The sequence below is a fragment of the Lampris incognitus genome, chromosome 14 (assembly GCF_029633865.1).
Source record: "Lampris incognitus isolate fLamInc1 chromosome 14, fLamInc1.hap2, whole genome shotgun sequence".
Taxonomy (NCBI): Eukaryota; Metazoa; Chordata; class Actinopteri; order Lampriformes; family Lampridae; genus Lampris; species Lampris incognitus.
The window spans coordinates 32873640-32892229 of record NC_079224.1 but is presented as its reverse complement, the minus strand read 5'-3'; the positions used below and the strand labels follow the sequence as shown (position 1 = coordinate 32892229).

The following is an 18590-nucleotide window of genomic DNA, read 5'->3' as shown; positions in this document are numbered from 1 at the left end:
CAGGCAAAAGGGGATGGAGACATTTTGTTAAAGGAGATTGACTCAAGCAAGTGAGGTTAAGAAGGCGTTCGGTCCACTGAAAGGGGGGATTTTTTAGGGAGTCAAATTTCCGAGTCTGTGGGCAGCTTAGAACTGAGACTGCCTTTGTTGACTGAGAGAGAGAGAGAGAGAGAGAGAGAGAGAGAGAGAGAGAGAGAGAGAGAGAGAGAGAGAGAGAGAGAGAGAGAGAAGAGAGAGAGAGAGAGAGAGAGAGAGAGAGAGAGAGAGAGAGAGAGTCGAGAGAGAGAGAGAGAGAGAGAGAGAGAGAGAGAGAGAGAGAGAGAGAGAGAGAGAGAGAGAGAGAGAGAGAGAGAGAGAGAGAGAGAGAGAGCGAGAGAGAGAGAGAGAGAGAGAGGGGAAACTGTATGTTCAAGTTGGACGCTGAGTGGAGGAGAGGTGACCAGAGAAGAGGGATTTGTTTTAAGATTTTCATCAGATGCACCAAAGGATAATTTCTCAAACACGGGATTTTTTTTTTTATTCGTAAAATGACTCGATGGTAAGAGAACTTATAAATACATGCTAAAATTAGACTCAGTGAAAGGGGCTTGTATGTAAATGGACTTTCCAACATCTCTAACATTCACAGGTGGTCGCTTGCTGTGCAGCTCATCCCGCTGTGCTGGCTGGCCGCTGCCGTGCAGGTTATTGAAGGTAAGCTCTGTTCTCTTTGCTGTTTTTCAAAACTTTCCTGTGGCTTGGCAACACAACTTTTGCTTAGTTTAGTTTATTCAGTTTAGTCTCACAGGGACAGTGCATGTTGATAAGTATTTCTGTAAATGTGCAAGTTTAGCCAGCGTGGCTAATTTTCAACTGTTGTCCCTCATCAGCTACAGTAATGATAGTGTACACATATACTGTATAGATAAATTAAACTACCAAAAACACACTTGCTATAACAGTGAGTTACAATACATTAAAACAGAGACAGCCGTGCCATACACTTTAATCTAAAACAAGGGGCACATATCAAGCTGTTGAGGTAATTTACAGAACATGGTCACACACTTGATTGTCTTAACCGTAACGTCAGATGAGCTGTGAAAGTGCGATATGTGTTGCGGTCTGTTATGTGTGTGACTAGGTTGTATAGTCCATGTGTGAGCTGCCCACATGTGCTAAAATGCATCATCAAACAGCTTGGAGAGAAGTTGCAGGTGGGGACGTGAAAAAATTGTGTGTAATTAGAGCAAAACAATTAATCTTTTAGTCCTCCTGATGTGCCTATTTTCATGGACTTCATTAGATGACATTTTCCGTTTTGATAGGGACCCCCCTTCATCCCCTCATAGACCCATAAATATCCATTTGTGCACTTTTAGAGCCAGGCAAACTATGATTACCACAGCAGCAATTGTACTTGTTGTCAGAAAGCATCCTTTCTCTAAACCAGAAGTCAGCTGTTTTACCTATATGCAGTTAGCACAGGTATTTTCTTGTGAAAATCTACATGGCGTGGAATATATATTTTAATATCTCCTCAAAAGTGTCCTCCCGTTTGATTATCTTTGGATCTTTCTAGCTGTTCAAGAATATCACCTATTTCCTTTACAAAGTCGCTTGGGTATAATCATTAAATGATGACACTGTGACCACCAAGGTCTTGATTAAATCTGCATGCATGGCAGCACATACTAGCAACAAGTTACAGCTAAAAGAGGCTACATTGGCAGTTTATAGAGGACACACTGCCTCTATAGCATCTTTAACGATATCCCTTATGTAGTCTCATGTGAGGGAATCCCACCATTCACACAAGACCTGTATGTCAGCCCATCTCAGTGCTTTGATTATAAGAGTATCATAAGAATATCATGAGTGGTTTAAACTTATCCTCAAAGGACATAAATGCGGGTGTGACAAATGAGCATGTCATTGTCATGTGTCTAATTATGTGAAACAAAATAGAAAAAAAATCAAAAATTTAGGGCGTCCGGTAGCGTAGCAGTCTATTTCGTTGCCTACCAACACAGGGATCCCAGTTTGAATCCCCGTATTACCTCCGGCTTGGTCAGGCGTCCCTACAGACACAATTGGCCGTGTCTGCGAGTGGGAAGCCGGATATGTGGGTATGTATCCTGGTCGCTGCACTATCGCCTCCTCTGGTTGGTTGTGGCGCCTGTTCGGGGGGTGGACTGGGGGGAATTACGTGATCATCCCATGCGCTATGTCACCCTGATGAAACTCCTCACTGTCAGGTGTAAAGAAGCGGCTTGGAAGAGGCATGTGGTAGTCTGCAGCCTTCCCTCAGCTCGGAAGAGTGGGGTGATTGGCCAGATACAACTGAGGAGAAATAAAATAAAAGAATTCTAAAATTTTAACCATAACAACAACAAAAACAACCTGAAAGATCATTACAACCTAAATGACCAACAATCTTACTAAGTCTTCTAACACTATGTCCATACTAAGCTGTAGATATTTGAAAATGCCATTTTCATGTCGAAAATGGGTTAAAAGTTTTCTGTCCACGCTATTATTTTCAGTTTGTTTTCAAAAGCCATCAGCAAATGCGTGCAAGTCTCTTCTGATGGGCTTGGGTCACCTGAGCCTGTAATGTTATGCCTATCACGTGACAATCGTTCGTCAGCGTTTTCAAACCCGTTTTTCCCATTCACACTACAGTGTGAGACCAGCATTTTCAAATTTGTACACTTTGGAGAGCGTTTTTGCAAGGTAAGTTTTCGGTGGTTGAAAACGGTGAGTTAGTGTGGATAGAAGGCCAAACTGGAGGGGGAAAAATGTTTTCCAACTTATCCATTAGTGTGGACATGGTATATGCTGGACCAGCTTTAATCGGCGATGTCATTAGTTATCTAAATTACTCACATTAAACACTCTGCTACCACTAATTCTATTAGGCAAAAAGTTGCCTAATACAAGTGCCAGCCCACCCAACTTGTTATCAGCCAGTTATATTTTCCTGTATGAAAAACACTTGAGTCAGTATGAATTTAGGCCAGGTGAGATCTGGGTTACTTCGATCAGCTGGCACAATAGTTCAATTCCCACAACTGTTGGTACACCGTCTGTGTGCACCGTAGACATTAGCAGTGAATGAACCACTGAAAACGTGGTACAAGTATTTGATCAGCGGTGTGAAATCTTGGAAATGTTTTGCTGTTATGGAGATGGGCCGCAGCACCCTCCAAGAGGAAGAGCGCTGACCAGGGAATAGATATCCAACAGAAGTGCCGGTGTTGAGATTGTGGCAAGCGCTGTATGTCAGTCCCAACCTTGCAGAACAACAAGACACGGAAATCACAAGAAATTAAAGCTGTTTCAGGATGCGTCGTGTCCTTTCCCAAACCCATTAAGGGCATGTAATAGGATGCATTATTCTCTCCGTCCTCCTTTTTCTCTGTTTTCACACCTCGGCTGTGTGTGTTGTGGTTCTTATTTACTGTAGCTACTCCCCACTGAAAGGCTGCTCCTACACAACTCCGTAGCTGTAGGAGAGAGATGGTTTGTTTGGTTTGCCATAGACTTCGCTTCCTCTATCCGCTTTATACAGTGTGTGTGTGTGTGTGTGTGTGTGTGTGTGTGTGTGTGTGTGTGTGTGTGTGTGTGTACAATAGCAGTAGCAGGTTTGTCAAACACTGCACCAGAGTGTGAAATGAAGTGTTTGTATGGTATAAAATGAGATTTCCTCTCAAGTCCACTTAGTGGGTGTGTTTGAGACAGCTTTGAAGTGAGAAGATGAGAATGCACTTTTTTCTCTTCGATTTTCATTCTCCAAGAATAGGGTGTGTGTGTGTGGGTGTGTGGGTGTATGAGCTCTTATGCAGTATGTTTCGAAATTAAGTGAAAGTGCTTTATATGCCTAGGATCCATGCATATTTAAGTTTATTAAGTCAAGCTTTTTTCTTTTTTTCAGTGCTTTGGCTCTGTGCTAGAATAGTAGTGGCGAGCACTTATGGTTATCATTTACAAATACAGAGTTTGAACTGGAAGCTGAAAATACACATTAAGATTACCATTTAAAATAGTTTTGAAATGGGTCAAGGTAGCGTAGCAGTCTATTCTGTTGCCGGTTCGAATCCCCGAGTTACCTTCGGCTTGGTCAGGCGTCCCTACAGACACAGTTGGCCGTGTCTGCGGGTGAGAACCCGGATGTGAGTATGTGTCCTGGTCGCTGCACTAGCACCTCCTCAAGTCAGTTGGGCCGCCTGTTTGGGGGGGAGGGGAACTGGGGGTAATGGCGTTATTCTCCTACACGCTACGTCCCCCTGGTGAAACTCCTCACTATCAAGTGAAATGAAGTGGCTGGCGACTCCACATGTATCGAAGGAGCAGCAACCGGGACGGCTCGGGAAGAGTGGGGTAATTGGCTGGGTACAATTGGGGAGAAAAATGGGGGGGGGGAATCCAAAAAGAGAAAAAGAATAGTAGTGGGGAGCACAAAAGGATATCATTTACAAATACAGAGTTTGAACCAGCAGCTGAAAATACACATTAAGCTTGCCAATAAAATAGGTTTGACTACCCAGTTACTCATTACTCACACACTGTACACACTCATCCCAGCAGACAGGAGTCTAAATGTTTGAAACAGTAAACTTTCCTTTTGCAAGTCTGCAGACCAGCACACTCACAATCATTGTTGTGAGTTTATCGTTTCTGCTTGAAAAGAAATTACGTTGATTTTTCAACCTTATTTTCATGAATTGGTCGTAGCAGTGGCGTCTCTACAACACACACAATACTTGCCAACATCTGTATCGCCAGAGCGCGCTATGACAAACTGACTCACTTCTGCTATCCATTGATGTCACTGGCTGTCAGACGAGCTGCAGAGCTGATTGGCTGAGATGTTCGTTAACTAACCTCCGTTGTTGAGAAACTCTTGCACAACCAATCCTGGTATACGAGGGCAATATAGAACAGCTCTCATGGCAGGGAAACATCGATTTATTTGTCAACATGAAATGCACCAAAGAGGCTATAGTTTTAAAAGATGAGATAGACCAACAGCACTTACTGGGAGTGTAGATTATTAGCAGCGATATTTCCCTTTAAGTGCCCCTGAGCAAGGGACAGGAACCCACAACTACTGCGGGGGGTGTATCATGTGTCTGATGCACAGCTATAACTGCTACCTCTTCCTTTTGATTTTTTTTTTTTTGAGATACTTTATTGATCCCATGGGGAAATTCTGCTCTGCATTTAACCCACCCTAGTGTGTAGCTAGGAGCAGTAGGTGGCCACCGTGCAGCACCCGGGGACCAACTCCAGTTCGTCTTGCCATGCCCTGGTCAGGGGCACAGACAGGAGTATTAACCCTAACATGCATGTCTTTTTTTTTGGAATTCTTTCCCCCTTTTTCTCCCCAATTGTATTCAGCCAATTGCCCCACTTTGCCGAGCTGTCCCGGTCGCTGCTCCAACCCCTCTGCCAATCCGGGGAGGGCTGCAGACTACCACATGCCTTCTTCGATACATGTGGGGTCACCAGCCGCTTCTTTTCACCTGACAGTGAGGAGTTTCACCAGGGGGACATAGTGCGTGGGAGGATCACGCTATTCCCCCCCAGTTCCCCCTCCCCCCCGAACAGACACCCTGATCGACCAGAGGAGGTGCTAGTACAGCGACCAGGACACATACCCACATCCAGCTTCCCACCCGCAGACACGGCCAATTGTGTCTGTAGAGACGCCTGACCAAGCCAGAGGTAACACAGGGATTCGAACCAGCGATCCCCATGTTAGTAGGCAACGGAATAGACCACTACGCCACCCGGACACCCATACATGTCTTTTTTGCTAGACCTTCATACCTCCTCCATTACCTTGTTAAAAGAATGGACTGATTTCTGGTAAATAAACATTTTAATCAACCAAACTTGGCATTACAACAATCTTATATCATCTCTGAGTCTGACATATTTATTTCATGTGTTTACATTGACAATCTTCGCTTAAACTTTCGTATATTTGTCCTATGGTATGACAGCAAAACTAAGTATTATTTCAAAACCATTAGTGTACTCACTACATTTAGTGCTGTAAATTCTGGACACATAGAGGTGCTGCTGCCTCTTACGTGGTGATGCATATACAGATACGGACCCCGGTATTGCAGTCAAAAGAAGTGTGATTTTTAAAACAAGATTGGAGCACTTGACAGCTGTTCAAACATCTAACAGTGTACATCGTTTCGACCCACTGGATCAAAAATGCAATAAAACAGTCTAAAATGGGTTCAGAGCCAGCATTACACACAGAGCAGGAGGTTCATTATTTCCAGGTCCTCTTACTAAATTCAGTGTGTTTCGATGAGCCTGTGCTGCAGAGCAAGAGTAAAACAGTCTCAAAGTTGTTTAACAGCAAATTTAGGGCACTTCGGCGTTTGTGTGTGTGTGTGTGTATTTGCACATGCATGTGTGCGCACATACCTGTATAACGATTACGGAGAGGTAATTTAGATGGTGATAATTCACCCTACATTTTTCCTCAGGTTTTCTACTGAGTCTGAAAAAGACAGAATTTCCTCCCGCAGTTTGTTCCGAAAATCTACGGAACAATGTCCCCCCCCCCCCCCACCACCACCACCACCACCACCAAGAAAACCCCCCATATTTCTGCCTCCTGAACCCTTCAGTTTGGATTTCCCCCTGGTTGAGTTGCTCTCAAAGGGCCCCATGTTTAGCCAATATAAAGCACCGTGAGGTGAGCCCAAAAGGGGGCCTGTTTTTTTGGCAAGGCACATCTATACAGTACAACCTATGCGTTAACTTCATGTTCCCCAACTTGTCACAGTTGACCTGGTATTAGATGACAGACTTCCAACATTTCCCTCGTCGATCTGCATGCAATGTGTTTGACAAGTGTTTAGTTTCAAACAGGACCAATCTTCTTCACCTTCTCAGTTTTTTGGAGTGTTCCTAGCTTTCTATTCCAAGCCAAGTCAATTTTATTTGTATAGCCCAATATCACAAATTACAAATTTGCCTCAAGGGGCAACACAACATCCTGTCCTTAGACCCTCGCATTGGATAAGAAACGACACCCTAAAAAAAACAAAAACACTTTTTTAACAGGGAGAAAAAATAGGAAGAAACCTCAGAGAGAGCAACAGAGGAGGGATCTTGCTCCCAAGACGGACAACGTGCAATGGATGTTGTGTTTACACAATTTACAGAATACAACAGTGAAAGAGGATAACAGAATTATAATGGATTTATAACATACTATATGAAGAATATGATGAAATTGTGTTATGTTATGAAAAATAACAAGACCGAGGATTTTCTGTTTCTTTTATTTTACCCATCTAAACCTGTGATGGATTCCTAACGTATAAAGAAGACTGCGAAATCAAATTTTACTCAATTTTATTCAATCATCGACTTTCACATATTCACTTATGCTCCTTTTCTCTAACCAACTGAATGTTTAAAGTGCCTTCGGACAGTCGGTTAACTGCAAAAGGGGATCTCGTTTTTACCAACTAGTCTTTGAACCGTGCTAAAACATTCACCTTATTTGGTCTGTGGAGTCAAGGGGAGAAAACTCCCACCAGGAGATGTTTAATGTTTTATGAGACCCATGACATATTGCTGCATGAAAGAGCCCCTACCTAAAGGTCTACAGTATGCTGCCAGACCGAAATGCTTTCCCTGAAACAGGCTGGAATGTCTTCCATTCAGCTCCAGCGACTTTGACTCGAACACAGTCGGGCACAATGGGCCAACTGTAAAAAGGTGTCGTTGAGTTAGGCCGCATGTGTGTAACAGTAAGCGTTTGGATTTTTTTTTTATGGGAAAAAGAAATTACTCACTGGAAAATGTATAGTAGGAATGGCCGTTTGCATTCAACGGACGGCAAAAATTATATTTCATGTTTTCCATGATGTGATGTGGCAGAGAGCTGATGTAATGCGGTAACTTTGGGTACCTTTCACAATATGAAAGGGGAAACTGCATTTTGGTTCCAAATTTGCATTTCTTTTACCTTACTGTATGGTGTGTTGTTGTACAGAGGAGAAGAACAAATGAGCCCTTCAAAAAGCCTCGACCGGCTTGTCTTGGTTATTGCACAGGACGGATGACTCAAATTTACAAATTTTGTGGACAATTGGATTGATGGTTGCTGAAATGGAAGTGATGAGCTACTGTTGTTGTTTGGGTGCATCATTTCCATGGCTACTGTCGGGTGAAAAATAGCTGGCTGTGAATCATTATCGTTGTGTATCTGCCCATGCTGTCTGTACTCTGGGGCGTGAATCCATACAAAGAGAGCCCTGTCGTCAAATGAGAGCATGTGTGAAGCTGCAATAAGGAGCTGAGGCGGGAGTTAGCATTGTGCCAACATGCACACTGTATTCAGGATGGCACATCAGTTGTAATACATCCATAAACGTGTTTTACTCTGGATGAATCAAGGTTTATCTTAAAGCCTTAAGTGTGTACGTACAAGGAATCTGAGTAACATGAGACGCTAACATAAATACAGAGTACATAAAGGGAGATTCTGCAGTGGAAGAAGTACAAGTAGGAAACCCACACGGACACGGGGAGAACATGCAAACTCCACACAGAGGACATTGGGTTTCCTTCGGGGGCTCCGGTTTCCTCCCACAGTCCAAAGACATGTAGGTCAGGTGACTCGGCATTACTAAATTGTCCCTAGGAATGTGTGTGTGTGTGTGTGTGTGTGTGTGTGTGTGTGTGGTGGTGGTGGGGGGGGGGGCTGTCCAGGGTATCTCCCTGCCTGCTGCCCAGTGACTGCTGGGATAGGCTCCAGCATCCCGCGACCCGGCTTCGGATAAGCGGTTTGGATGATGGATGGAAGAAGTACAAGTATCTTGAAAAAGCAAAGTCACAGCTGAAAAGAATTTACAAAACTTGACATAATATTTCAAAAGTTGGGGAAGTATAGGATTATATGAAGTATTAAAAAAGTAATACTGATGTGCAAATACACGCCCTTCAGCCCCAAGATGGATGTAAAACGTGTATTCAGCTGTTATGTGCTGCTAGTCCTGGTTCTAAAACCCCAGGCAGCCGTTTTGAGAGAACAAAATGTCTTCCTTGTAATATAAAAGTATAAACAAAAGCCAGTTGTTTTGCAGCTCAGATAAACACTGTATCTATCACAGGAAGTACAACAGACCGAAAGGGCAGTGTGTGTGTGTGTGTGTGTGTGTGTGTGTGTGTGTGTGTGTGTGTGTGTGCGTACGTGCTTGTTTGTTTGTTGGGGATGTTTTTGTTTATTTGTTTTGGTTCTGAGCCATCACCATCAGTGCTGTGCCCTCACGGGGTACCGATGGAAACTATCAAATCTGTTGTGGCGACCCCTGGGAAACAAGGAACAAGCCGAAAGAAGAAGTAGTTTTGGTTCTGAGCCATGTCTCTAAATGATGAACTCTTTCTCTACTTGCATATTGAAGTTGAACGCTGCACCCAAACGCATACACAAATAGGTGCACACATGCACTTAAACATACATACTCAAATGCACACACACACACACATATTAACATGAACTCACACACACATAAAGACACACACATCAACATGCACTCACATACACACATAAAGACACACACACATTAACATGCACTCTCTCACACACACACACACACACATTAACATGCACACACACACACACACACACACACACACATATTAACATGAACTCACACACAAAGACACACACATCAACATGCACTCACATACACACATAAAGACACACACACATTAACATGCACTGTCTCACACACACACACACACACACACACACACACACACACACACACAGGCACACACACACATTAACATGCACTCACGCACACACATAAAGACATACACATTAACATGCACTCTCACACATAAAGACACACACATATTAACACATTAACATGCACTCTAACACATACATAAAGACACACACATATTAACATATGCTCTCACACACACATAAAGGCACACACACACGCACACTAACATGCACTCTCACACACCAGTGTAGGAGCCCAGGGGTATGCTAATGGTGTTAATTGGAGCATATTAACTTGGCAGGGGACACTAGTGAGGCATCGGCTTAGTATTTTTCTCATGAACCATTTCTTGTTGTGTTGAAAAATGGTCAATGTTTTGCTGGTTTCGTGTCAAAGGGTAAAAGGTTTCACGCACGGCCTTTGACATATAACCACAGGATAAGGAATCAAGGACTCTGTGATACAATCATACCAAAACATGCCCCCAAAACACATCACTGTCATCACTCTATACGAAACTGACATTCCCCCAGTAGTCTACTCTTCCGTCACTGTGTTAACCGGGTTGCTTCGTTTGCTTTTCCGTTCTCTCCCCTTCCCCTCCACAAATGTATTCGATGACCACTCTAAGAACTATTTTCTCCGGGCATACTAAGACAGACAAGCGCTTTGACTCAGCGAGGAGGGATGCATGCTGGCGAGCTGGGCAAGTTTTCTGTAAGCATGCTGCACAAGGATTTATCTGTTGTTTGCTTGAAGTGGAATTTCTGTAGAATCTCTTCAAGTGGAAAGATTTACTCATATTAAATGTAATCCAATTAGAGAATCAACCAGAACACTGACCTTTCTGTGAAGTCTGTGACTTACCTTTTCTACAGCAATCAGTAAGACATGCTTGTCAATACACAGTATTCCCTTTCTTATTTTTAGCCATTGGTTTATTTGTAAGGGACAGTTCCACTTGAAATGTTTAATTTGCTGTACATGTATATTGCCTAAGCTCATTTCCAACATAAGTCCCTAAATTGGCATTAAAAGTCCATGAATTTGATAAAATTTAGATTGTTCCAATTAAAAATCATTGCGTGAAATGACCACAGATAAAACAGATCATCACATTAACACATTAATATAAGATGTGTGTACCCTGCCTGGTGTCCGCCAAGTTTATTGGCAGACACCGCGCAGGCACAAGATGTTCACACGATTAATTTCAAATTTGTGCTGCAGGGAAAAGATGTTCGAATAGATCAATTAGGTGCAATTTAGCTGTAGGTTATCTCTGATACTGTGACCTCTTCAAAAACCTTAGACCCTTAAGACATGAATCCAAAGCTGTCATTTTCTTACTGGCTTTGAAGCAAATGCCCCCCCCCCCCCCAGATTCTACCAATTTAAGCTATAGTAAAAGCCAAAAGCCTTAATCCAATAATTATTTGAGGAAAGCTTTCTCATACTGTAACCGTTAGCAGGAGGTGGCGGAGCATCTGTTACGGCCATCATCTCTCTTTCTCCCTCTCTCTCTCTCTCTCTCTCTCTCTCTCTCTCTCTCTCTCTCTCTCTCTCTCTCTCTCTCTCTCTCTCTCTCTCTCTCTCTCTCTCACACACACACACACACATACTGTAAGTCTTTAAATCCTTCAGTTTCAAGCATGTCTCATGACAAGACGTCTCCCAAAGATGTTTTGACATGTTGGTTTCAGGGCGACCCTTTCATCCTTTACATTTGGATTACATGTGGCAGCTCTAATCCCTTTCCTTTCATTGCCCCCTGTCTTTCGGGACGTATCGCCGAGTGCCGGAGAGATGAGTGACTGCAGTGGTTATCATGCTGCTAATGAGTAAAAGTATATCACAGCCAAGCAGTGTTGTGAAACACATCATAGAAACATTAACTCCAGTGTTTTCTACTGGTCCAGTGACAATATCAAGTGGAGATTCTGCAGAGGCCCATGGTGCTTTTTGGGGTTGCAGGTTACTGCTAACTAGCTGGAGTTCTTTAAACATTGTAAAACCGAGAATGTCAGACAGAATCCATGTCACACAAAGTTGTCAAATGTGACCATTATGTCCTACAATTCAGATGATATGTATTTCTAATTGGCCACGGCACAGTGGCCCAGTGGTTAGCACTGTTGCCTCACAGCAAGAAGGTCCTGGGTTTGAACCCGAGGCCGTCCCAGGTCCTTTCTGTGTGGAGTTTGCATGTTCTCCGCATGTCTGCAGGGGTTTCCGCCGGGTGCTCCGGTTTCCTCCCACCATCAAAAAGACATATGGGCGTCCAGGTAGCGTAGTGGTCTATTCCATTGCGTACCAACATGGGGAATCCCTGTTCGAATCCCTGTGTTACCTCCAGCTTGGTCGGGTCTCCCTACAGACACAATTGTCTGTGTCTGCGGGTGGGAAGCCGGATGTGGGTATGTGTCCTGGTCGCTGCACTAGCACCTCCTCTGGTCAGTCGGGGCACCTGTTCAGGGGGGAGGGGGAACTGGGGGGAATAGCGTGATCCTCCACCAATGCGCTATGTCCCCCTGGTGAAACTCCTCACTGCCAGGTGAAAAGAAGCAGCTGGCGACTTCACATGTATCGGAGGAGGCATGTGGTAGTCTGCAGCCCTCCCTGGATCAGCAGAGGGGGTTGAGCAGTGACTGGAACAGCTCAGAAGAGTGGAGTAATTCGCCAGATATAATTGGGGAGAAAAGGGAAAGAAAAAAAAAAGACCATGTATGTTAGGGTTAATACTGCTGCCTATACCCTTGAGCAAGGCAATGGAAAGAAGGGCTGGAGTTGGTCCCCGGGCCATGCAGCTGCCCACTGCTCCTATACAATAGAATGGGTTAAATGTAGATAACAAATTCATTGTAACCAAAAACAACTTTACAGTGACAAAAATAAAGTGGCTTTCACCTTGTATGCACACTCTTTTATTTAGGTTAAAAGTTGCACAATAATACATTTTGTACTTTTAATTATAAAGATGATAAAGCTCAGTAGAGAGGAAGTGATGTGAGGAACACTGTTTATAAATGGTGTAACCTGGAAGAACTTTGTAAGCACAGAGTGAGTGAGTGTGTGTTAATTCTGACTTGAATTCCTAAGTCACGGTGGTATTAGTTCCATGGGGAACTGTGTAGTGTGCTGCTAAGGTAAATCAAACATACTACAAGTGCACTACACTTGTAGTATGTTTGATTTACCTGCATGGCTTCATGTCCACTTCACTGGAATGGACCAAATAATGATTCACTAACTTTCAGCACATTACCTTGTGTACATTATATCGCCGCAGGGTAGGCAGCTCACCTGCAGGTAAAATAAAAGAGCAAAAAGCAACCAGGGAAGACATGTCATATTCCTCCACGGCTAAATCAGAAGTCACCTGGAAATGGGATTATGGTAACTAGAATCTTGCCAAAATCTTGCTGTGTTGCAGACCAAAATTAATTTCATCCTCTGCCTAAATATTTTTCTGTCTTAAGTCCTTTTCACAGTTTAACAGATGTACCAGTCTTGTGTTTTATAATATGCTAAATCTACGGTTAGGACAAGAAGACCACAAACTCTTAATGGATGGATTCATGGATGTATGACCAAAAACTAAGAATAATGGTCCATAACTGCAGCATTGTAGCATGGTATTGAAAATTGTAAGTCTGATGGTGAGAGCTGAGCTGCTGAATATCAACAGATAACATTATGAGATAATCAGAAGGACTGTGGAAGACAGCCTGAGGTATCAGGTCTAATATAGAGTATAAACTGGGATGACATGGTGGACCTACACGGCTTTACGATGCAGATATACTTAAGCCATTGGTGGGTGCTTAGAGTACCAATATTTATTATATAGCTGATTCCTGGTGGGAGTCATGCCTAGCCATGACAGTGTCAATGCCAGGTTCAAAGGCAGGACCTCATGCATGCACTACTGCACTGGCCTTGTGATCCAATGGCATTCACACTAGAGGAGGAGTTGATGCATGCAGCTGTGAGAGGTTATTTGTTGAGAACTTAGCTACAGCTGAGCAAATAACCAAAACACACACACACACACACACACACACACACACCAAAAGGGAGGAGGAAGACTCTCTTGTCCAGTGTGCCCTGCTGTGCCCAATTTATGTAGAATCCAGTCCCCCTGCAGAACCCTTGACCTACATAATTTTAACTTCAGCCACTAGATAGATAGATAGATAGATAGATAGATGGACAGAAAGATGGAAAGATTATTTTGTGAGCATCAGACCGATTCAGATTCCTTGTACATGCGAACTTATTCGGCAGCTGGTTAAATCCAAAGGATTTGAATCAAGTGCAACTGGACTTGGTATATATCTGGCCCAACTCAGGCTCAACGAGAAGAACACAAACACTTGAGGGGAGCTTTAAAAACCTGCGGCTACCCCAGTTGGACCTTTATGAAAACTGCAACATGTTCCAAAAAGACCAACCAGGTGAGCGATGAGGAGAAAAGGAACACAAGGAAGAGCACAGTCATCCCGTATGTTTCTGGGGTCTCCGAGAAACTCAGGAGAATTTTCAACAAACACCGCACCCCGGTATACTTCAAACCCAGCAACACACTCCGACAAAGACTGGTTCATCCCAAAGACCATGTACCACACACCTGGAAAAGCAATCTGGTGTATTCTGTACAATGCAATGAGGATTGCACTGACCTATACACAGGAGAAACCAAACAACCACTACACAAACGGATGGCCCAGCACAGAAGGCCAAACTCCTCAGGACAAGACTCAGCAGTCTATCTAAACCTAAAGGAGAAGACACACTCCTTCAAGGACAGCAAAATACACATTTTGGACAGAGAAGATAGATGGTTTGAAAGAGGGGTGAAGGAAGCCATCTATGCGAAACTGGTAAAACCATCCCTCAAAAGAGGAGGTCTGCGACACCACCTATCTCCCACTTACAATGCCGTCCTTTCATCTCTACCCAGGAGACTCAAGAAGCCTAGCCTCCAAGAACAACAGTCAGTCACTAACGGCTCCAACGACTCTCATGACCACTGAATAATGAAGTCGAAAATAACACCCCCAATGACCGTCACTGCTAAACAAATGCAAATCAATAGCTCCGATGTCGACGGGCGCAGCTGGACATCGGAGCACAGGAGAGCCACACATATCAATAGCTGCCATAACGACGGGCGCGGCCAAACATCGGTTACACAAAAGAGCCACTCATATCTATGGCTCTGTTAGCGACGGGCGTTGGTAAACATCGGGACACAAAGAGCCATGGACATCTATAGCTCTGACAACGACTCCAAAGAGGATAAATTCTGAGTCTCATCACCAGCCAGTCAGACTAGCTTGGTCTAGTCAGAAAGGCATGAACTGAGAAAGCCTCTTGGATGAGAGGCGAAACGTCTTCACGGATATATACCAAGTCCAGTTGCACTTGATTCAACTCCTTTGGATAACCATGACCTGGATGAATGAGAACATTCACAGACAGCTGGTTAAACTTGATTTGGAATGACTGACTGATGATTAATTGATAAGTAATGTTTTTTTGTTTTTTTTGGTCCCCCCCCCCTTTTTTTTCTCCCCAATTGTACTTGTCCAATTACCCTCTATTCCGAGCTGTCCTGGTCGCTGCTCCATCCCCTCTGCCAATCCGGGGAGGGCTGCAGACTGCCACATGTCTCCTGCGATACATGTGGAGTCGCCAGCCGCTTTTCACCTGACAGTGAGAAGTTTCACCAGGGGGGAGGTAGCGCGTGGGAGGATCACGCTGTTCTCCCCAGTTCCCCCTCCCCCTGAACAGGCGCCCCGACTCACCAGGGGAGGCGCTAGTGCAGCAACCAGGACACATACTCACATCCAACTTCCCACCCGCAGACACGGCCAATTGTGTCATTAGGGACGCCTGACCAAGCCAGAGGTAACACGAGGATTCGAAGCGGCAATCCCGCTGTTGGTAGGCAACGGAATAGACCGCTACGCTACACGGACGCCCGATAAGTAACTTTCGATTGATTAAATGATTGATTGGTTGGTTGGTTGTTGGTTGATTGATTGATTGATCAACAGACTGAGCTGAATGCATTGTTATGCTTTGAGTCCTCATCCCCAGAATGTCTTCTCATGGGAGTTCCTGCACTTGCAGTGAAACCATCAAATAACCCAGCATAATATGATTATATAATCATACAATTTTCAAAGGTAAGAACATTTGATTTGAATTAAGGCAGATCAGTAGGAGCAGTGGGCACTGCACGGCGGCTGCCCACTGCTCCTAGCTACAGAGCTAGGATGGGTTAAATGCAGAGAAGAATTGTCCCATGGTGATTAATGAAGTAGTAAAAATAATTTTAAAAAAATTAAGCAAGATGCAAAATGAGCCACGAATCAGTCATATTTAGTTTTTTATTAAGTAAATCAGTCACTCCGATTTTTAATGGGGTCATCCCACACAACTGAAAACCTGAATGTGAATTTTGCCTCACTGTTTGATGGAGAGGTTTGAAGCACTTTGAAAATGACTCCATGAAAACTGAGGTGACATAAAATATTTGATGTTCTCAGTAAATAAATTGTGAATTTGAATAAAAAAAAGTACTTTGTGCATTGTCTGTAGTCTTTTAAAATGACAAAACAAACACAATGAAAAATAGGCCACTGAGCACCAATTAAGACTTGGAATGAGTGTGACCACTGGCTTCTCTTTTTTATCCGTCTGCCTGTCTACATGCCTGCCTGATTGTCGGCCTGCCTGTCTACCTGTTTGCTCGTCTGTCCGCCTCTCGCTCACCAACACTGTCCCTCTGTGTGCAGCTGTCCCAGTTATCTCAGCAGGCATTAGCAAATGGAAAAGCCCTATCACTGAGTTCCACACGCTCATGTCCCTTTCTCTGTCCGCTGTCTATTTTCTTTTTCTTTTCCTTGTTCTCATCTCTCTCTTTGTTTCAGGGGTTCGGTTAGGGTGAGCGGATGACAAGGGCAGAGATACTTGATGCAATGGAAACTGTCCCACTGCAGATGTTCACCACCGACCTCCTAATAACTCCAAACAATACAATCCCTTATGGAGAATATGGTGTAGGCCTTACAGTGGGGCACTGAGTGAACTCTGTGTGTGTGTGTGTGTGTGTGTGTGTGTGTGTGTGTGTGTGTGTGTGTGTGTGTGTGTGTGTGTGGCTCCAATTCTCTGTAAAACTGTCTGCATGCATAGCCTTCGTATTGCCTGTATTTAAAAGTGATGTGTATTCCAACATCAGAACGGCTTAGCTCCAGGACTTTTCTCTCATTACCAAAAATGGTGGAATGAACTCCCGTCTATTATCAGGACCACAGACTTACACTTCATTCAAGAAAGGCCTTCACACTTTTCATTCCCAGGCCTACTGTAATCCATAGATGGCCCTAAAAATGACTTTGACAGATTTGTGGTGTTGTCCAGTCGCCAGCTGCTTCTTTTCACCTGACAGTGAGGAGTTTCACCAGGGGGACGTAGCGCGTGGGAGGATCACGCTATTCCCCTCAGTTCCCCCTCCTCCCCAAACAGGTGCCCCGATCGACCAGACAAGGCGCTAGTGCAGCGACCAGGACACATCTGGCTTCCCACCTGCAGTCACGGACATTTGTGTCTGTAGGGACACCCGACCAAGCCGGAGGTAACACGGGGATTCAAACCAGCAATCCCCGTGTTGGTAGGCAACAGAATAGACTGCTACGCTAACCGGACATCCTGCATGAGCTGTACTCTACAGATGAAGAGCCTACTTGAACTTGTACAATGGTAGGAAAGTTTGAGGGTGAAGTGAAAGCGGGATAATGGGAAGTTGCTGCTCTCATTCACTGCAATAATCCTCTACTGATTATGTAAATTGATCCAACTCCCCCAACATATACATGCACCCGGATTGCCACCTTGCTGTGGTGGAGAAGCTTGCGTGTACCAATGATCCCAAGAGCTATGCCATCCGGAGCTTGGCTCCTGGTAGGGTCACCCAAGGCCAAGGATGAGGTTCCAGATGAAGCACAATCCAACAAAGACCTCAATGGTGGAACTGGTGGAAGATGTCTCCAGGCAACAGCAGTGAAGGCGGATGAAGGCTGCAACAGAGGGTGGTCCCCAATCGTCATGGTTCTTCATGCCATTAGACTCTGGCCTCCCCCCTGCCAAGGACTGTGTGGTGGCTGCAGGCGCATCAGCCACTTCACATAAAAAGCTGTCACGTACAGGCGTCCTCCCATTATGCGGCTCCAGGATCGGCCTCTACCACCCACCTGAGGACCCAGAGGGACTCAGAGGGAGGACGGCCATACTCAACCCCGAGTGACCACCGATAATGACATGCACAGCAAGCCATAGCAGAGACAAACAGTCAAGTCAAGTGTATTTGTATAGGCCAAAATCACAAGGTATAATTTCGGGGAGTACTGCTGGCGTCATGTGTGGCTGCTGCTTCTCCCTCTCATAGCCCCCCCCTTCCTATCCACCCCTGTATGTCTGTGTTATGTTTATGTTGTCTTGTTTCACCGCCGTTTATTGTAAAGTGACTTTGAGTGATAGAAAAGCGCTAAATAAGTTTAATTTATTATTATCCAAAGGAGTTGAATCAAGTGCAACTGGACTTGGTCTACAGTTGCAGTTGCATTTGATTCAACTCCTTTGGATAACCATTACATGACCTGGATGAATGAGAACATTCACAGACTTAATTTATTATTATTATTATTATTATTATTATTATTATTATTATTAAGGTAGTCCCGGGCTTTACAATCAGTACAGTATAAAACAACATACAACACCCTCTAACCTTGGACCCTAGACATGAATGAGCAAAAACCACAC

At 44.2% G+C, this 18590-nt stretch overlaps 1 protein-coding gene across 1 annotated transcript in view; it reads left to right on the top strand.

Annotated features, from left to right (window-relative positions):
* The first annotated feature begins 440 nt into the window (after positions 1–440).
* col15a1b (collagen, type XV, alpha 1b) overlaps positions 441–18590 on the top strand; it is a 92025-nt gene continuing 73875 nt past the window's right edge. Inside the window, exons 1-2 of the mRNA XM_056292687.1 lie at positions 441–538; positions 629–693. Of these exons, the coding sequence (XP_056148662.1) occupies positions 528–538; positions 629–693 (76 nt within the window). The 5' untranslated portion in view covers positions 441–527. The remainder of the gene's footprint in view (positions 539–628; positions 694–18590) is intronic.